Raw genomic sequence first — 21,633 nt, forward strand, 5'->3', positions numbered from 1 at the left:
GAAGCAACTTCAGTGACTTCCAAAAGGAGACATAAGGATGGCAATGACCTTGGTCTCACCTCAGGTACAATATCCGTGACTGAACAATGAATCGGAATAGGTACTTCAAGGCTTTCAGAGCAGCAAATAGCAATTCTGTCTTGCTGGAGTCATCAGCATTTCCCACATAACAGTTCAGTACTTTGGTGAGTTTCCTATGGAAATAAAATGAAAAGGAGAATAAATATAGACACAGTTAAGTTTCTGTGTAAGTCCAGCTTCCTTATTCCAGAAAGCAGCTACAGGCTAATAAATAGATAACAGACAGGGATTCCTCTTCACAGCCTATTTCCTTCTGAAGTCTTTGGCTTCACGGGATGCCAGATTTTCATAACCAGTTCATGAATTCTCAGAAAAGTCTACAAATTTGTCTACAAATTCCAACTTCTTGATCCGTTTGGTTTTTTTCCCTTCTTTAAAAGGAAGTTTACAGGAAGCTGGAAAACCCATTACTACTGAAAGTGGACTGACACCTTCTCCACATGTTCGCATTCTCATGCGTGGAGCGCAAAGTTCTGAAGCAATACTTGCCGAATGCTTTGAGAACTGTGGACAGAAGTTGCATAAACACATTATGCGTATTTGCTATCTAGTCTCTGCCAAAGCAGATCAGGATCTTCTGCGAGTGTTCCAGCAGTTAATATTCAGGCAAAATCCTCTTCATTAAACAACTCACAGCACCCAAAGTAGTGTGAGAGTGATAGCCAAGTATACAAGAGCTTTTGCACTTGCTTGCTCTACTTGCCACACTGCCAGCATCCAATCCCCTGCTTTGCCAAATTCTGGCACGTGGAGCACGCCAAGGAGACTATATAATATTATAGTCCACTTGGCATTACGCAGATACCACGTTGTCAAGCTAAGCTGGAAAGAAAGGCAAGGGAACAACAAAGCTAAGATACAGTGTGCTCATTAATCAGACAAAGAAGTTTATTTATAGTGAAGAGAGATAAGAATGATGATTCTTCCATAGGTTACAGGGAAGAAGGAAAGGAAATCATATGCAAGCAGTGATCATGTGGCCAGGGCAGGGAAGAAGGCGGCAGGAGGCAGGGACTTCAGAGCTTTGTGAAATCATGTTTCCTCACAGAATTATCTTTAGGTTGACAGCCATCAAAAGAGGCTGAATACTCAGGACTAGGAATTCATGCGTATCGGTAAAAATAACAAGAGATTTTGAGAGGGGAAAAGGAGTTTGGTTTCTGGTTTTGCCCTCCATATTGGCTCCAGTTTTAACTTTTTAGTTGCTTGTTACCATGAGGTAATGACCTTTGGGTTGAGGGGCACTAGATCAAGGAGCTGGGAAGTCAAGAGATGTGGGTGTTATTCCTGGCTTCTCCACCAACTTCCTGGGTATCCTTGGGCACGTAAGCCATGACTAGCTATAGCACCTAAACAACTGCCTTATTTTTAAGCGCATGAAGTCAACAGGTTGACTGAAAGGACTAAGTTTTCACATGTACCTAAATAAATTCTGCGCATCAGCTTTTTCCTTCCCTGATAAAATAGGGCTAATGATTGTGAGCTGAATTTTTTAAAACTGCTTTGAGTTCCGCAGATAAAAACATTACAGGGAAACAGAATTACTCCCGCTGTCCGTACACACACATCCAAATGTGAAGAATTGCAAATTTCTTCTAAACACATGACAGTCTATGTGAGAGAATTTCAATATGTAAGTGTAATCTCATGTAATCGACATGTTTAAACCCCACCATGACATTTAGCCCTTTTCTGAAGTCTGTGGCCTCCTCAACCTGCCTGGATGTAGGTAGACAGTGGAGGTGAACACCATTCTTATCTCTGCTACCATCAACCACAATGTCGCTCCTATTATTTCAGCCATGTACGGTTCTGCTTCTGCTCCCCGTGACCCCGTTCAAACATACCCCTAAAATAGCACAGAGTACAAAGTATACAGACCATCTAGAATTTTCTTCTGCTCAAAGTAATTCTGGGGTAGGGTGGATTGAAAAGGTTGAGGCAGATACTGGCAAGACAAAACAGTTCCACGAGCAGCAATACCTATCAGACCAGATTTCTTACGAATTTGTGTTCTTTCAATTTCCACCACCCTCCCACATACCGACTTACGATACTTTCCGTTGCCTTCTGCATATACCTGTAACCACCACCCCTACCCCCCTGCCCCCACCAACCTTTTAGCAGCAATACTAGACCAAAGCACTCGAAAGTTATACGGGAGAGATGTACACTGACTGACTGCACGAACCTGTGTTCAATAGGAAATCAGGCTGAAAAACATGAAGAGGCTTGTATAGCACAAACACACACAGAGGACTACAAAGATAGTCTGAACCACAGTCTGATACAGGATTTTCCATGATAGCAGTCTCTTTTCCTTACAGAAAAAATTCTTAAAATAGAAACTTTTTACAGGGTAAGAGTAATTACAGGGTTTCTTTCTCTCCTGAAAGCAGAGAAGAATAGGGCGGAACAGTCATCTGGTCTATGCTGCCTTTATCACGTTAGTGTAGTTTGCCAAAATTAACAGTGAGACACTGCCTGAATGACAGCTTGTGGGTTTGTGGTGACCAGTACTTACACGTATGCCAGGGTTGCGCTGAAGTGCTTATAAATATAAGTTTCAAGTACAGGGTTGAAATGCTGGAACTTGATGTCTCCGATCAAAGAAATAATAAATACCTGCCAAAAATTCAAAAGCAAACAGATGTACAGAGCCGCACAACCTCTAACACGCACAAACATAACTCAGTCTCTAATTGCATGTCATTTATTTTGCTGGGTCATGGTTTTTGTTTGTTTGTTTCTCTAATAGCATTAATGCTACAGATAGTGTTGTTCATATTCTAACAGTGACTAAATACCGTGGGGTGTGTGACTACATCATTGCTCAGAGGGAAGGTAGGCCATAGCAGCGTTTAGATAGGAAATCTTAGAGAGAAAGGGAGCTACTCCACAAAGCAACAACAGTGATACAGGAAGCAGCACTACTTACAGTCTTTGTGTGACACTGTCATAGCACAGGTCAAATAGGCACAGACCTGCTGAAGGCCGTTTTTCAAAGCTAAGAAACGATGCTTTTCAAGCTAGAACTTGAGATTCTGATCATTCATACTCATAGCAAACACTCAGTCCTGTTACTACAATAACATGTACCAGAGCCAGGACATTCTGTCCCCCTATATGCACTCCCCCCACCAATGCCAGCTGGATACATCTGACTTCACATTTCTCTCTGAACTGTCAATTACATATTTGCTGGCCAGCATGAAGCACACAACTTTGTTACTGCACACCAAATTCAGTGCCTTTAACAAACCTACTAAGCAGCCTCTCCAAAGATGCAGAATAATCCTTGCGGAGTCTTTTGCTCAGTCATTACAATCCTTCTATAAAGGTTCAGAGGAGCAATCATCCCTACTGCCTAAGTACCAGGCTAGGATTTAGGGTGCATAGGTTCTATCCCCACCACAGCCACAAATCCTCCTCCGTCATGACCCTGAACAAATCATTTCACTCTGTGCTTCAGACAGATAATACAGCTTTTCTCTTTTGTAAATAGCCTTAATGCAAGAAGTTTTTTGAGGAAATTACTATAAATTATGTAAACAGTTATTACTGTTCTCACTGTGGTCACTAAAAAGCTCAATGCATATCTCAGTCCTAGCTCCTGAAAATGCCTTTAAGAAGTGTTTAAATATAGTTTATTTCTCAGCGCAAAATACCAATCACTCATCTAAAGGAAGCCACCAGGAACAGACTGAAAATGTGGCTGAAAAACAAATACTCTCAATGCACACACACACACACACAAAAAAAAAAAAGACTCACTAACCAGTGCATCAAACACAAGGAAGTCATAGGTTTCATTTTCTGACATTTCCATCATTATGTTGAAAAGTGCATCAAGGGTGTCTTGCAAAAACTAGAGGGGAAAAAATAAAATAGTAAAAAGGCGGGAAAAGACTACTACTTCCGGAATCCTGCAGACGAGCCTACTCTTTTGGATCATTTTTCCCCCTCCAACCTAGCTCAGTTGAACTGTAAAAGCTGTACATGAAAGAACATTTTAAAAGGGATCTTAGTCCTGTATTCATTCACATGCTTGTCATAATCATCACACTATTCTCCCTCACTACAGCAAGGAGGATCTTGTCTTATCAGCTCTAAATGGCCTCACTTTTTCTGTTTTGTGTGTTTACCTAGCAAGAGACCTATTCAAGACACTTAATTCCGTCCATACAGTTTAAGCTTGCACTAGGCCAAACCAACCACATACACTGTACTAAGGCATAACATTTTACGTAAAGACTGGTTTGCAACGACACAGCATTTACTTCAGTTGTTCAGCAGTTAAGTAAAACCATGACCTTGCGTAATCCCAAAAGATCCCCACTTGGAACTACGGGAAGTCTTACCTCCTAAATCCTCCAGACGACTATTTTCTGTGGTGCTTCAGCACATTTCAGGTCTATTCCCCATGGTACTCTGATTATAAGCTCTTTAAGCCTTCTCTGCACTCTGTTCCTAGATCCACAGCAAGTCCCTATCCACAAAGGAGGCCCAGAGCCACTACTGAAAATTAAGTTAGGCTTTGAATGTATCTTCTATTTCATAAGGATGCAGGGGAAAATAAAGTCACCACTATCTCCCCAATCCTGGCAACATTTAACTTTGTAATTCTGGTGAATTCCACTAAGGAGAGCTTGGGGCAAAGCATACTTTTTGTTCTCCTGTTGCTCAGCAGCTAAACCAGCTCTCCTAGCCTATATAGAGAGCTTTTGGGTTCAACACAATTACAACCCTTCGAGGTCAACATCAAGAACGTACAGAAGTGTTTGCATAACAAGGAGACTCAAGTCTCTATGCATACCTTTACAATTTCTCCTCCTTCCACCTCCATTAGCTTCCTTAGGTTGTGAGCTATGTTCTGAGAGTTAGAACGCCAGTTCAACAAACCCAGCAGGTCAACTAGCAAGGAGAGAACATCAGCAAGATGTTAGAAACAGATTACAACAACACAGCTGACTTAATGGCTGAAGAACAATACAGAACAAGTACTAGAGGTTATTTTTAGAATCGGCTTACAAGGAAAAGTCACACTGACGTATAGAATATTACCTTGCGATGGTTCTTTTGTCTTGGCAAGAAAGTTAAGTTTTGCTATAAATGGAAACCTCAGTGTAATTTGATAACGCAAGGCATTTGGTAGACAATTTTGCAGGCTTCTCATTCACTCAAGAGAAGGTATCTCAAGCTAGGAATGTTATTAAGAGTGCATGACTTTTCTTACTAATGCTTGTGTTTACTTTAGAGCAGCCTCTTGGAGATTGTTCTTAAAGTTAAAATTGAAACCTCTTGTATAAATTACATTAAGCTGCAGAGCTGTTTATCATAGTTCTGGGACATCCCAGGACCTCAAGTTTAGTTACAAACTACAGTTGAGGCGTTCAAAGAAGTCTAGCAGGTTTCATACACATCTTCCATGTTAATGAAATATGTACATCATCTCCATTCTGAAACTAAATTAATTTACTACCTTCAGATATAAGAATACATGTGAAACTTAACAGCCTTGGTAAAGAATGCCACATTCAGAAACAGGGGTTACATGCAGGAGAGCAGAAAGATGCAAACGTGCTTCGCCTGCACGTCAGACAGGATAATGAAAGTCGGATTCACTCCTCATGCACGTGGATGTATCAGGATGGTGTTTAACTTAAGCTAACTGGCCAAGCTCAAACTGCAAGCAGAACAACAGCTCATACCCATCTCCCAGCAGCTACACAGGTACACCTTGATGAAGCCACAGCTGGTGTCATTTTCACATTCTTTCCCAAAGTCAGAAAGTACGTTATACCAAGAGCCTTCCAGAGCTACCAGAAATCTCACATCATTTACCAGCACGTACTGTATTCATTCACATATATACATCATCCTTCATTTTGACCACTTTGGCAGCACGCAAAGCAGAGTTACTGCATAACAGCATGCTGAACAGTTCAGTTCCAATTGCGACATTCTTAACAGGCAGAGGACAGAAGATAATTAACCTTAAACATAAAGGATTCTGAAAACACATATACACTGTCACAGACAGGTACCATTTCTATACATGCCGACAAACCTGTTGGATTTAACACTGGTAGTTTGGATAAAATATTCATGTGACATGGTCTCTCGTGGCTTCGTAAACATCTTTGTAGCTTGTAAAGGCAACACGATGCCAACAATGTTGGGATTGGGCTGCCACTGACACATGAAACAGCAAGATTAAAGCTAAAGCACCATGTCCACACATGCTGCAATGCCAAAAAATTTGCATAAGGAAAGTGCCCTCTTCACTTCAAATATACAGCATGACACCGCTAGGCTGCTAAGGCAAGACCTACCATTCTGGGTAAGTTTGGTGGAGCAGATCAAAGTGGCAATCTGGAAGCTGTCTTTTGTACTATCTTTAGTGGGTGTAAAGTTGGCTAGATGGTGCAGATTTTTCCCCGAGGGGGCCTCCTTCTCCTCCATCTCCGTTTTGGTACAAGGAAGAGTTAAATAGCATTTAGCATCTTCCATTTTCTTGTTATCACCCTGTTGGTTGAACACAGCCAAGACAATGGTTATCTCACACTGAACACACCTCATCTGACCTCTTGCAGTTCTCATCTGCAGACACACTTCAACACAGTGACAGCCCGAGAGGGCTTTAAACACCTTTTCACGTCTATAGTTGTTTACTCACATTGTCCATTTTGGGCCTCTAACTTTAGGGAACAGATGTTGCCCATACTACCAATGAACTAAGCTCTTTTCAGAGTGATTCACGCCACAGAGTTTAGGAGGCTTTCTCACTTCATAGCTTTCTGCTGCAATTCATTATTTTTTTCCTCTTACTGTGACTAAAGGCACCAGGTCTCTCTTCCCATCACACACTGATCCTCCAAAGCAAGTGTTCACCAGGCCTGTTTGTTGCATGCCATCTAGGTGAACGATGAGGAAAAACGCTCTATACAGAGACGTACAAGGATGTAACAGATCTGTGTACTTGCACTCAGAAAACCCATTAGTGAAAGCAGAGCTGAGAGTGCCTTATTTAAAAAAAAGTTACTGTCCTATTATCCTAGAAAAATTACTAAAAATTGCTGCAATGATGACGTTTACATTGCTAGGAAAAAAGTCAGCCAAGAGTTTTGATTAGTTAAACAAAAGTGAAAACTGCAAATGCCCAAGCTACCTTGTAAACAATCAAATTGTGTTTGCCATCTTGCAGTGTTGTTCCATCTGCATTCATCAACTTCACAAAGCCCACGCCAAAAGCTCTCTCAGACTTATCCCTAGCTGTAAACAGAAAGAACAATCTTTATTAGGAATAGTCTTGTTTATGCCCATGCTACCCATAATGCAGCTCTCTAACTACATGCAGCTTCTTTATTTAATAGCATCACACAATGATGTGATGGAGCTAGCAAACTGTGATCCACAGTAGAAAGAGCTCTCTTTCTTTCCCCCTCATCTCAAGGCACTTAGTAGGTATCTGCAACTACACAGAAACCTAAAGCATCTCTTGCCACACAATTTTGGTGGTTAATTGTGCTGCTAGATGGACATATATAAAATTGTATAGATATTTTGGTTGGGATTTTGCAAATCTACTTGTGAGGTGTGGATGTGGAAGTATGTCACTGCATCTCCCATGTACCTTGAGAGAATTTTTTTTGAGAGCCTTTGAAGGGCTTAGTCTCACGTTATTGATCTTGTTTCAGGGCTCTTAAGTCATTTGATGAAACTTCCGGCTCTAACTTTCTCATTAGCCTTTCATTAACCTAATTAGAAATCCTCCTATAGGAAGACCAGTAGAAGTCCACCAGGCCTTGCACTGAATTTTGTGAAGACCCTGAAATAAATTAAAAACACCACCATACACTGAGAAGCCAAAGCATCAATAAGCGTTGACAACTGTCTTTCAAGGGGGCTAACGTTGTTCCCTATCTAATTTCAGTTTTGGAACAAAACCAGCACCAAACCTTTTTTAAGGCTGTAAAAAGTTTGAATTCTTTTTCTTTGCTTGCAAGAAAATCCACAACACTGGAAATAAGTAGAAATGCAAGCGCTACACCTTTGGCGGATACTCAGAAAATCTCAATGAGGGTAGGAAGAGTACAGTACTCCTGCAGATCTTCGTTTCTGATACTTACATTCCTGTGATGACCGATGACGGAAAGTGAATCTTAAATGGCAACGACTGACTTCTTCTATTGCAATGGACACCTGCACACGATAACACAATGAAAACCGCAGCACCAGCATTCTCTATCTCCAGTCATAGAATCACAGAATCATTAAAGTTGGAAAAGACCCTTAAGATCATCAAGTCCAACCGTTAACCTAGCACTGCCAAGTCCACCACTAAACCATGTCCTCAAGCACCACGTCCACCCGTCTTTTAAATACCTTCAGGGATGGAGACTCAACCACTTCCCTGGGCAGCCTGGGCCAGGGCCTGACTACCCCTTCAGTGAAGAAGTTTTTCCTAATATCCAACCTGAACTTCCCCTGGCGCAGCTTGAGGCCATTTCCTCTCATCCTATCGCTTGTTACTAGGGAGAAGAGACCGACCCCCACCTCGCTACAGCCTCCTTTCAGGGAACTGTAGAGAGCAATAAGGTCTCCCCTCAGCCTCCTCTTCTCCAGGCTAAACAACCCCAGTTCCCTCAGCTGCTCCTCATACAACTTGTGCTCCAGACCCTTCACCAACTTCGTTGCCCTTCTTTGGACACGCTCCAGCACCTCCATGTCCTTCTTGTAGTGAGGGGCCCAAAACTGAACACAGTACTCGAGGTGCAGCCTCACCAGTGCCAAGTACAGGGGCACTATCACCTCCCTGCTCCTGCTGGCCACACTATTCCTGATGCAAGCCAGGATGCCATTGGCCCTCTTGGCTACCTGAGCACACGGCTGGCTCATGTTCAGGCAGCTGTCAACCAACACCCCCAGGTCCTCTTCAGCCAGGCAGCTCTCCAGCCACTCCTCCCCCAGCCTGTAGCATTGCCTGGGGTTGTTGTGACCCAAGTGCAGGACCCAGCACTGAGCCTTGTTGAATCTCATGCAGTTGGCCCCGGCCCATTGATCCAGCCTGTCCAGGTCCCTCTGTAGGGCCTTCCTACCCTCCAGCAGATCAACACTTCCACCCAACTTGGTGTCATCTGCAAACTTACTGAGGGTGCCCTCGATCCCCTCATCCAGATCATCAATAGAGATACTGAACAGGATTCGCCCCAACACTGAGCCCTGGGGAACACCACTCGTGACTGGTCGCCAACTGGATTTGACTCCATTCACCACCACTCTCTGGGCTCGCCCGTCCAGCCAGTTTTTAACCCAGCGCAGAGTGCGCTTATCCAAGCCATGAACAGCCAGCTTCTCCAGGAGAATGCTGTGGGAGACACTGTCAAAGGCTTTACTGAAGTCCAGGTAGACAACATCCACAGCTTTCCCCTCATCCACTAAGCGTGTCACCTTGTCAGAAGGAGACCAGGTTAGTGAAGCAGGACCTCCCTTTCATAAACCCGTGCTGGCTGGGCCCAATCCCTCGGTTGTCCCGCACGTGCCACGTAACGGCACTCAAGATGATCTGCTCCATGACCTTTCCTGGCACCGAGGTCAGGCTGACAGGCCTGTAGTTCCTCGGATCCTCTTTCTGATCCTTCTTGTAGAGGGGCGTCACATTTGCTAACTTCCAGTCATCTGGGACCTCCCCGGTTGACCAGGACTGCTGATAAATGATGGAAAGTGGCTTGGCAAGATCCTCTGCCAGCTCCCTCAGTATCCTTGGGTGGATCCTGTCTGGCCCCATGGACTTGTGAGCATCCAGGTGGAGGAGCAGGTCGGTGACTGCCACCTCTTCGACAACTGGGACTTAATTCTGCATCCTATCTCCATCTCCCAGCTCGGGGGCCTGAAAACCGCGAGGATGACCAGTCTCACTATTAAAGTCTGAGGCAAAGAAGGCATTAAGTACCTCAGCCTTCTCTTCATCCTTTGTGGCAATGTATCCCTTCACACCCAACAAAGGAGAGAGATTCTCCTTGGCCCTCCTTTTGTCGCTGATATATTTGTAGAAACATTTTTTGTTGTCTTTAATGGCAGTGGCCAGTTTAAATTCTAGCTGGGCCTTCACCTTTCTAATCTTCTCCCTGCATAACCTCACAACATCCTTGTAGTCCTCCTGAGTTGCCTGCCCCTTCTTCCAAAGGTGGTAGGCTCTCCTTTTTTTCCTGAGTTCCAGTCAGTTTACAGGACATTCTGATACTGATGCACCTACTGATTTTAAATTAGTTCCATTTTCTACACAACGGAAGCAAGACTGTAAATTACACTCTTACCTTTACAGTTTCATACCAGCAAGGTTGCTTGACCTGATAATAAACAACAGACTTATATTCGGAGACACCTTCATAACCAGCACCAGGATGGATAGCTTTCTTTGGACAAAAAGACAAGGGGAGGAGGGAAAAGGGAAAGGTAAGGTCTAGAATGAAAGCAAAAAGTATCTTAGGTCAGAAATTTTCAAAGCATGTAACTGTCAGTTACTCAAAGTCTATGCCTCACAGCCAAAGGAACGCAACGTGTGTCACCTCTTTGAAAGTTTTACAGAATCTTTAAAGATTTGCTCACATCTCTTATTAATGTAAAAAAAAAAAAAAAAAGTCAGTGAGTATTCAAATTTGGTCACTGAGATCACCTATAATAGCTCTTGTTCATTATCACACAGTCCTTGCATAGAGTTGATAAATAAGATCCTACGGACCGGAGCTATCATCTAGCAAACACACAGCCCTGTGACCTCCTGCAAAGGCCATCATACCTCTTGGAGATTTCCATCTTCATCATGTACAGACATGGTGACTTCTACATTCTTGGGAGTCTTCTTCTTCCCTTTGTCAAACTCCCCTTGTATCAGGGTGACATAGATATCATTTCGAACATCACCTAAAATTCATAGTGCTTAATGAGTTGTTTTTCTCATACAGACGGTTATACAGGTTAACATTTAACATCCTTGGGTACCACCTTATCCTTTTCTTCTTCTTAGCCTTTACTGATAGTAGGTAATTAATGACACCCAACATCACACCATTTCATCTTCATCTCAAATTATACAAAAAGTCTTTAAAAATGTACCATTCTCCCTTTTTTTAAACCTCTGTCTTTACATAACTTTTTTTTTTTTTTAATGCAATGAGCTCTATAGGGCTAAATCCACTTTGAATGGATTAAATAAAGCAGGGTCAAACCTATAGGCAACAAAAATGTCTCTTGGACGAAGCAGAAATTTTCCTCCAAAAAGTACACGCGCTATCATTTTTCAGGACAAGAAAGGAAACTTACATTTTCAACTTCTTTGACAAAAAAAATAAAAGACTGGCTGGATGTTTCACGAAAAATGAAAACAAATTTTCTGATGGCTTTAAGATAAATCTGTTTATAGCAGAAATTCTAGAATTTCATCTGGCTCTTTCGCTCCACAGAAGCGTGGAGGCATATGGTACCTACCAGGAAGGATTATCTCAGGGAATCCCATTTTGCGAGCCACAGCAGTGGATCTGTCTACAAGGTGGGAAAAATCCTTTTGAACCTGCACTAGATCGCCAGGAAGCAGTTTCAGGGAGACCCAAAGACCTAAGAAAAGAAAGGTAACACTTGTCTACTGAAAAGAAAAAAAAAAAGAAAGTACAAACCCATGAAATTTAAGCCTGTGCTTAAGAGGAACCGTTTCTTCATGTGATCTCCATGCAACAACGCCTTAAATATCCCAAGCTGGTTCTCAGTTGGCCCAGTTCTCTCTCTCCCTAACGCTGGAGAAGACCTTACAGGGTAGATTCTCTGAAGTAAAATATAAACTTTCTGAGATGAATCCGCTCGTGTATTTGAGTAAGGCCAGACACACAAGCAAGAGCAGAAGAATCCTGAGTAATGCAGTTTAAAAAGCCATTTAGAATATGCAATCAGCCATATTCACTTAAAAATATTTTATGTCCATATAAACAGGTTTCTCTTAAAAATATCACATTATTTGCTAAATAAGTCACAGCTAGAGAAGTTCTTTTCACATAAGAACAGCTCCTGTTTTGATTTTTTTTTTAGCTCCCAATGTGCTGGGATGACAGACAGCCATTACAAAGACCACACGTTTGGCTCAGGGAAGGTAGCAAACTCCAGTACGGCTTGATCTCTGGACTTTCAACAGGTTATTTATTTTCCTTTGTAAGCACGGGGAACCCTTCCCCGCACCAGGTTTTTACATTAGCTTCTCGCCCGACTGCTGTACCTTGCCCTTTATGATTTACTTCCTTTGCAGCGATGACTTTGTTGAAGACAGAAGTGAGGGGCTCATTTTCTCCAATCACATGAGAAGTTATCAGTGGGGACATGATTAGCTGTCTCTGTCTGATGTATGTTTCCATGGCAATCCTGAGAAGAACAACAATAGAGACTGGGAAGCAGACAGACTAACATCAAACATGTGCTCTGCAAGAAGAGGGCTGGCCAACAGCTGACTGTTTTCCAAAGACTTTTTTTTTTTTTTAAAGGATTCCATGGGAATTTTTTTTTTCTTTTTCACCTGCACAAACCCAATGGAAATACATTTAAACTCTCAAACTAGGAAATACATCACAGTGCTACTCACGCTTAGGATAAGTAACATTGACCCAAAGACTCCATGACTACATTTGTATCATACTGAAAAAGCAGCCTACAGGACAACCATAAACATAGCCGGCTCTACTTTGTCCTTGTTTTCCATCCACAGACCGACTGCCTTGCCGACCTGTGAGAACAAGTCCAGCTACGGGCTAGCATGCAGGAACAGCTCAGCACAGAGCCTCGTGCTCCCATCAGATGAGCTGAGCCCTGTCTTCAGGTGTGCCTCAGAGCCGCCCCTAAGAGACTATGTAGATTAACTAGGGATACGTTAACATAACTAATGACTGCTGTGAGAACACAAGTGATGAACCTATCCCTAGTCACAAACACGCGTATTGAGCTTTGGATCTTGAACCCGACTTCACTCCTGTACCCACACCCTCAATAATGAACCAAAGCATACACAAAACGAGGTCTCCACAGTCTCCCCATCCTTGTAGAGGTGTTCAGGTTTGGATGTAAACTTAGCCTCATTAGAACAGAAGCAAAATGAGGTGGGGGGGAAGGTAGCAGACTAACATTATTTTGCAAAGGAAAAGACATCCTTCTTTCCAGCCTTCCAGGCCCTGAAAAGGTGGGAGGGAAACAAAGCCCCACACAATCTCCCCTGAAAATACCTTGTAATAGCATACGGCTACACCAAATGGATTGCTATATTTAGGACTGTAACAACACGGCTAAGTCTACCCAAACAAGCTTCATTTTAGTTACTGTAATGTGCCGAAAGAGCAGAGAGCAGGCAGAACACACAAGTCTAACTAGCAATACGGGAACGCAAAAGACATTTGGGCTTGAATTTCTTTCCCAGAAAGAGGGAGAAATCCCTTTCCTATTGTCCTCTGACTCACCCTTAGAAGGTAATCTGGAAAGTTAAGAGGCAGACAATACGCAAGGGTCCTGCACAACAGTGACAAGGAGGAGTTGCGTTCTCTGTGCTCAGGTCTTTCTGAAAATCTTGCCTCTCAACCCCGTAATGCTTTTGAAGGTCACATCCCTCAGACCCCACAACATTATTTTGCACTGTGCTCTTCTTTCTTACCTCAGATGATAATGGGTACCTAGCAATTTCAGCTGCATTGCCAAAACTCCCTAAGCAATTTAGGCTGTCATACAGACTGTAAATCAAGGGAACAAAGGCTTCAGAGGACTGACAAAAATCTTTTCCTTCAAAGAGCTGACTACTGCCATAAGCTAATCTATTTGTAGAGACCTTGGTACACTGCCAGGCTCCCATACAAATTCGTCCTTCTCCAAAGGACAACTGCTTTAAATAAGCCAGATGTGATGAACTCTGAAGTCCAGTACTTACTGCTGAAATGGAATAAAATGTTGCTTTTCCTCATCATCCACCTTTCCGTGTATGATATCAGTGATGTCCATCACTGCAATGACACAAGTTCATCACATAGTTTTGCCAAGTTGCTAAAGAATACAGAGAGAGCTTTCCCCTATCAGAATGGAAACAACAGTTGCTTATTTTGGACCAATGCCACTCATGACAGCAACAGAGAGCACCACTCTCATCTTAACTTTTTAAAATGCACCTTTTCATTGATTCAGCCTATGATAGTGAATGTGAATATACTCTCTGACAATAAACAGGTGGGACGCAGGCATTTCAAGGCAAAGAAATTACACTTAGATTTCAAATGCTGATTATTTTTAAATTGTTTTTCACCACAAACTTCAAGCAAGTCTCTTCACAAGAGATCACAGGAACTGAACAGGAATTGGATGTCTCATTCACCAAGGCTCCTTTAAAAACTCCAGCTTTACCCCATTAGTCATGAGGAGAAAACCCCTCTTTGATAAAGATCTGAAAAGCCTACTACACTGATGGCAGTGTCTTATCTTTTTAGGCGGTGACAAAACAAAAAGTGAACAGTAACAGGGTTTCACCTTCATATACAACTTTCATTAAAAGGTCTTAAAGAGGTACTATATGCAGCTCAGTATCAGAATCTCCATTTTGAAGCCAGAGATGCTGACACTAAGAGATTAGTAGGCTTTGCTGACATACAGCATATATTTCCCAATTCCTAGCCCACTGTCCCAGTCACTGGGCCGTGCTATTTTCTCCATTGATGGAATTTGTCATACCTGCCACACCAAAGGGCCTCCGGAGTCCACAGGTATGTTTCTTCCCATCTTTCAGCTCCATATGCCCCACCCTCACAATCTGACACACCAAGCTGATTTTTGGTCTGATCAAGTCAGAACTGCTTAAATCCTAGAAATTAATTAAAATAAAGTTGTATCAATCTGTTTTATGAATGGAAGAGAAGACGACAGAGAGAGTAAGACTTTTTTGTTAGATTGTACACACATGTAAGAGGAAATCTATTATTTTTTAGAAAGTAAAACCTGCTCCCTTTGAGCCCTAAGGAAAAAAAAAACAAACTAAAAAACCCAAACAGAAAAAAAACCCAACAACAAAAACCTACAAAAACACTAGCAATTTCCACACAGCAATTTCTAAACATCCCATTACTCTTTGATAACACACCCCAGCAACAGTACTGGAAGGAGAGTAAAGGATGTTAATTGCCAAAGTACTAGATCCTGATGACGAGGCAGGTAGTTTGTGCCACCTTTGCTACTTGTCAGAAGTTATTCCATTCATGTGCAGTTCTTCGATTAACATCTTGTTGCAAATAAACTCCAACACAGAAACCAATCAGCAAAGCAATGAACTGAAAAACAAACAACTATGATCTCAAGCTTAGATTTTGGGTACAGTTAGGCTCCAACAGAGAAGTGTTTATTAGGATTTTCAGAAATGCACGGGCGAGCAACAGCCACTGACAGTACTATCGCAAAATAATACACCTTTACTAATGCTTTGGACTGACATACGAAAAAAATACCTTTTCAGCAGCATTCCTCTGAGGCTGCCTATAACATCTTAAGTGTCCATGAAAACACCCCAAAATGCCACTTGTGACCCCTCCCTGCTGCATGGGGAGAGGGAAAGAACCCAAAACTCAGATGTCTGCAGCATGGGGAAGAATTTCCAGGCTGTAAATACAATAACTTACCGTAAAGACTGCGTGAAGGTTATTTAGTTTCTCAATTTCTTTAGGCATTCCATTACTGCCCCAACGAACCAGGTAATTTTCACTGCAAATAAAGGAGGGGAAAAAAAAAAAAAAAAAATATCAACACCTGACATTCCCATTACCTGGCAAAAGCTCAAAAGCATTTTAATCTTTTAGGAATATGTGAAAAATTCTGCCAAAATCTTCTATCCCAAAGCGATTCTGAAATGACTCATTTCAGTGAAGGCAGAAGGCAGGCACGATGTGAATGAGTACTCTCAGTTACTTCCCTATGTAACTCTGACTGCATGTCCACACCTGATAAGCTTCAATGATGGAGGCAGAGGGTGCCTGACACGTACATGCTTCCTTGATAAAGTTCTTCATATCTTCTCCTATACAAGATGCCCAACTCTTAGGTGTGAATTTGCACTGACTTGACAGCAAACATCATGCATATACATGATTTAATGGGAAGCAATTAATCAAATGCATCAAGCCTAGTGACAACAGTAGGAAAATTTAAGAACGTAAAGAGACAATCTGGGATTTTGACTAACGTATCACAGAAATGCCCAGCTTTAAGAAGGAGAGTGCATGGACTCAGAACCTTGACTTCCTATCTCATCTGAAATTAAATAACCCCCTTCCAAATCACCACTGCAGCAGCAACCAACAGAGCTTTAAAACTTATCTGCTGGATCTTCCTTTCTAACCTCTATTGGCTTTTTTAGAATGACCACAGTGATGACTAAATTGGTTATGCAGCTACAAAAAAAACCCCTACCTGATGAATTTGGAGAGATCAGGATCATAGAGGCTCATTAACAGCTCTGCATCTTCCCCAATATTGCAGACAAAATTCTTGAAGTTTACATACAGGCTATATGTATGTGTTGTGTTGAATATTGGCTGCCCTCGGAGGTCCAAAGTCTGTTGCAGGGACTGCAAAGAAGGAGAGTACTCCCATTAAAAACAAACACAGAAGAATTTAGTTCTGCTGCCAAAGAGTAATGCACAAATACAGTGGGTACTAGTTACTTGAAGAGGACAAAGCCAGTGACAAGAGATGTACCTTCTCTTCCTGGATTCTTTCATCAATCCTTTTGGATGCAGTTTCATGGGACTTGAAGAGAGAGATTGTGCTAGTTTCGTCTGGGTCCAAGATGTTCCCATTGTCATCTCGTACAACCAGGTCCAAACCTAGGATCCTGAGTAGCATGCAAGTCATGAGGACGAAAGAAGCAACACAATATTTAAGAAGCAAAGGTGACTGAAAGAGCACAAACCACAGATCAAACTGTGAACTGCACCAAGCACCAATGCACACCAACTCCATTCCTTGTAACAATCACATTGCTAGTTTTCCTGTCCTGAAATACTTACCCCTCACTCCCCATTTTCCCATTAAAGGGAAAAATAATTAGTCAGGTAACTTAATTCTAAGATGACATCTTCTTTGTTCTCTCTTGTTGTTTTTTTTTTTTTTTTTTTTTTTTTTTTTAAAAAAGGTATGTGTATCTATCAAGCTTATGGATTATGGCTAATTATTATTCTTTGCCATAAGCTTTCTTCTTAATTGACTTATTTGACCTGATCAAGTCTGACAGGCAGATAAATGAGTTCTGGAGACAATCCCTGTTCTGTACAAACCAATGAAAGGTGGAGTTTTGGTGGCCTATAGAACTGTATTACTCAGTTGCTGATAAAGCAGTTTAGTTCATAACCAGCATCCAAATCCTGGCTCCAGCAAGCCAGGCACAAATTGTACTCTGTGGGAAATACCATCATGTGCCAGCATTTCTGCAGAATTAAGACAGGTAAGGTTTCCTGCCAAGTCAAAGAGATTGCTGGCATATGAAGAACCAACCGCTACATGCCCACCTGCCAGGCTAGTCACATTCTGATGGGGACTGAAAGCTGTAATTATCCCCTTTTCCAAGGAAAAATGTAAAGCCTAGTTCAGTGTTCCCTCTGCGTGGTCATTTACACCGCTTTGTATTAATAGCCATCTAGAGCCTTTACTGGGATTTCAGATTCTCCCGTGCCCTCAAGACATAGTTTGGAGTTTACCTGTTGCCATAGTCAATCTTAGCAGTGACTTTCTTCTTGAGCTCAGCTAGCTCATCTTTGGGAAGAGTTCCAGACAGTATCTGTGACCGCCATTCTATCAGGCTATAAGTCATTTGTTGGACATGCCGAAACTGTGTTGTCTTGTTATCCTACAGGAAAAAAGGGACAATTTTAAGCTAGTGATAGCCTGAAAACAATGAGCTCAGTAAGCTTTCTGAAATGTACTCAATTGAATCTACCATACAAGCTGTATTTAACTAAAAATATCTGAGAAACTGGCACCATATGACACTACAAGATTAGACCCATGGAACAAATTCTCCAGTACTTTGCACTGCCAAGGTTTAAGTGTCTCAAGATTTGGGGTCTTCACCTCAGGACATTATTTCAGAAAAACCTCACAGACAAAAAATAGACTTCTGGTGTTTCCCAGCACTTAAACTGCTATGATGCGTGCTTTTTATATACAGGACAGAGAGGTGATGTTAAATGATCGCAATTGTGTTCCAGCACATTGAGACAGGAATGCCAACTTAATATCATAGAATCACAGAAGGGTTTGGGATGGAAGGGACCTTTAAAGGACACCTAGTCCATCCCCCCCTGCAATTGGCAGGGACATCTACAACCAGATCAGGTTGCTCAGAGCCCCGTCCAGCCTGGCCTCAAATGTTTCCAAGGATGGGGCATCCACCACCTCTCTGGGCAACCCATTCCAGTGTTCCACCACCCTCATCGTAAAAAATTTGTTCCTTATGCCTAGTCTGAATCTACCCTCTTTTAGTTTAAAACCATTACCCCTTGTCCTATCACAACAGGCCCTGCTAAAAAGTCTGTCCTCATCTTTCTCACAAGCCCCCTTTAAGTACTGAAAGGCCGCAATAAGGTCTCCTTGCAGCCTTCTCTTCTCCAGGCTGAACAACCCCAGCTCTCCCAGCCTTTCCTCACAGCAGAGCTGTTCCACCCTCTGATCATTTGTGTCCCTCCTCTGGCCCCGCTCCAACAGCTCCATGTCCTTCCTGTGCTGAGGACCCCCGAGCTGGACGCAGGGCTCCAGGGGGGTCTCCCCAGAGCGGAGCAGAGGGGCAGAATCCCCTCCCTCGCCCTGCTGCCCACGCTGCTTTTGATGCAGCCCAGGGTACGGCTGGCTTTCTGGGCTGCGAGAGCACATTGCTGGCCCATGTCCAGCTTTTCATCTATCAGCACCCCCAAGTCCTTCTCTCCTCAGGGCTGCTCTCCATCCCTTCATCCCCCAGCCTGTATTGATACCAGGGATTGCCCCGACCCAGGTGCAGGACCTTGCACTTGGCCTTGTTGAACCTCATGAGGTTCACACAGGCCCATTTCTCCAGCCTGTCCAGGTCCCTCTGGATGGCATCGCGTCCCTCAGGCGTGTCACTGCACCGCTCAGCTTGGTGTCACCTGCAAACTTGCTGAGGGTGCACTCGATCCCGCTATGTCATTGATGAAGATATTGAACAGCACTGGCCCCAGTACGGACCCCTGAGGGACTCCACTCGTCACTGTTCTCCATCTGGACATTGAGCCATTGACCACTACCCTCTGGATGTGACCATCCAGCCAATTCCTTATCCACTGAACAGTCTGCCCATCAAATCCATATCCTTCTAATTTAGAGAGAAGGATAATGGGAGGGACTATGTCCAGGTAAATGACATCCATATACGAAGGCTCTTTCTCCTTACCTCTGCCACTCTTAGAATGCGTGACACTGGGCAAGTCAATTTTTTATGCATGTTTCCCATTTGTTTTGCCTATTTAGATTGTAAGACTCTGAGGCAAACATTATATTTGCATTTCAAAGTCTAAAGGTGGTACCAAAACGTAAATAATGTCAGATGACCAACACTGAAGCCCACATAGGCTTTTTCTCATGTCTGTTCCTCCTATAGCTTTCACCAGCCTAAAGAACTCTTCAGCCTCTTTGTTACATATAAAAAAGGCCTCTTGTCACCAGAATACAACACCAACAACATGGTTAACTGGAATCTCTGCCCTCAACGCTGTTTACAGCGTTAGCAACTATGTTTTAAAGCCATAACTTCAAGCAAATTGAATCCATGGACTCATTTGCATGGCTGCCTGCTCTCTTATCCTGTCCCATCATACACTCAAAATCCATTACATTAAAAAAAGGAATAGCAACAAAATGCAGCGATATCTGGGATACACTGCTTCCCTGCCAGTACGCATATTATATTTCAAGGTTCATGTTCTACCTGCTGGTAACTCACACATGGATTGTCGTGTCCACGTGCGACCTCCAGACAAGAGTTTCATGGAAATCAGAGTAGCTCTGTGGAAACACAATGATCTCTCTGGCTGGTGTCTATCAGCAAATAAGGCTGAAGATTATCTGCTCTTCAGAGGACTCATTTTTCTTTACATTTGTACGGAACTTAATGCAACGCATTCTTGACACATCCCATGCTTTTAAGCAGTAGTTGCTCAGAACCCACCATGCCAGAGGTTGTCCACAAATGCAATAAAAATATCATGTCTGGATTCCACACACCACCTCCCCAATCTACCCAGGTACTCGCTCGTGTTTCCTGCAGTCATTACATTTTCATCTTTTGCTATGAATGCAGCACCTGTAATTATAAAGCACCGACTGAACAGGACATCAGAACCTGCTTCGCTGAGAGTGTCCTCCTGCCATTTCTACTGTTATCATCTTTAATTAATGAAAATACTTCTCACGCTATTTACTGGTTCCACCCTAATAAAATGAGTCACACACCTATACACCTCTTTCCTATAGTTTCAGACTCCAAGGCTGATGCTGTAATTAAAAAATAGATAGCTATCTGGTAACCTACTATATTTGCAGCAATACGCACTTAGGTAAGTAATTAAGCCTTTAAAAGTGTCAGCTATACCATTTGCACCATTCAAAAGGGAACCCAGGCCTCGTCCCCTCTTCACCACCACATAGGGAGCCAGTCACTAGGATGATTTTGATTTGCACCGAGTGTCAAGTGCAGCTCGTTTTCGGAGGGTAGTGCCACAAATCAAAGGACATTAAACTTTGATCTACTGCAACAATGTTTATGGTTATGCAGCTCCAAAATGACTATCAAGAGGTTTTTGACTGTATCTCACCCAGCAGCTAGTGGGAATTGGCCAACGGTATATTGCTGGTACATTCAGGCAGCAGCTGACTAGCGTCAGCTCTTGATCTGAAGCTGTTAATGTTTGACTATGAAGCCCAACTGCTCCCACACAACAGAGACTCATTCAAATTATTTCCCCATTCTGGTCTCTGCAAAGAGCATGAATGATATAAACCCCTCAGAATTTGCCCCCTGAGAACACAAATCTATAAATAGCCATCTTCCTTTTAATTTTGGTGAACGCGAAGGGGCTGACAGAGGCTAGATAAATCGTTTAGTTCTTATAGGGAAGATATTAGAGATATATTTAGTAAACAAAGAAAAAAGTGTGTTCTTGTGTAAAAATAATTGCTAAGATAAAGCAACTTGTGTTAGCTTTCATGGAAATATAGAGCAGAACTCAATTTGACAGTTAGATAAAGCTGAATTATCTCTACAGCTGTTTACATCGGCTAACTCCCATTAACTAATCAAAGTTAAAAACTCTCACCCATTTTTATATTTATTTTGCAGTGGAGATATACCCACTGGTGCAATGTTTGCTGAAAGAAACTGAAATTAAAGAAGCGAAAGGAAATGCTACCAAAGAAAAAAATCCCCTGTATTTCCTTTTTCTCCTCAAATACCTCCTTCCTCCTTCAGCTTTTTTTGGTTTTTTTGGG

At 42.5% G+C, this 21,633-nt stretch overlaps 1 protein-coding gene across 3 annotated transcripts in view; it reads right to left on the bottom strand.

Annotated features, from left to right (window-relative positions):
- Positions 1-21,633, bottom strand: part of DOCK5 (dedicator of cytokinesis 5) — a 97,799-nt gene that overhangs the window by 47,950 nt on the left and 28,216 nt on the right. For all 3 annotated transcript variants that reach the window (XR_015705993.1, XR_015705994.1, XM_087763117.1), the window contains exons 6-22: positions 17,835-17,983; positions 16,837-16,972; positions 16,549-16,706; positions 15,762-15,843; positions 14,824-14,953; positions 14,033-14,105; positions 12,347-12,489; positions 11,572-11,697; positions 10,883-11,007; positions 10,401-10,499; positions 8,214-8,286; positions 7,253-7,356; positions 6,417-6,609; positions 4,898-4,995; positions 3,860-3,949; positions 2,606-2,706; positions 60-194 (exon numbers count right to left, since the gene is read on the bottom strand). Coding sequence is in view for 1 of the 3 variants with exons in the window: in XM_087763117.1 (XP_087619243.1) it covers positions 60-194; positions 2,606-2,706; positions 3,860-3,949; positions 4,898-4,995; positions 6,417-6,609; positions 7,253-7,356; positions 8,214-8,286; positions 10,401-10,499; positions 10,883-11,007; positions 11,572-11,697; positions 12,347-12,489; positions 14,033-14,105; positions 14,824-14,953; positions 15,762-15,843; positions 16,549-16,706; positions 16,837-16,972; positions 17,835-17,983 (2,015 nt within the window). In the remaining 2 variants the exon portion in view is untranslated. The remainder of the gene's footprint in view (positions 1-59; positions 195-2,605; positions 2,707-3,859; positions 3,950-4,897; positions 4,996-6,416; positions 6,610-7,252; positions 7,357-8,213; positions 8,287-10,400; positions 10,500-10,882; positions 11,008-11,571; positions 11,698-12,346; positions 12,490-14,032; positions 14,106-14,823; positions 14,954-15,761; positions 15,844-16,548; positions 16,707-16,836; positions 16,973-17,834; positions 17,984-21,633) is intronic.

This window comes from Nipponia nippon, unplaced genomic scaffold (genome assembly GCF_047370975.1).
Source record: "Nipponia nippon isolate SJK-2023a ecotype South Korea unplaced genomic scaffold, ASM4737097v1 scaffold_27, whole genome shotgun sequence".
NCBI classification, from domain to species: Eukaryota; Metazoa; Chordata; class Aves; order Pelecaniformes; family Threskiornithidae; genus Nipponia; species Nipponia nippon.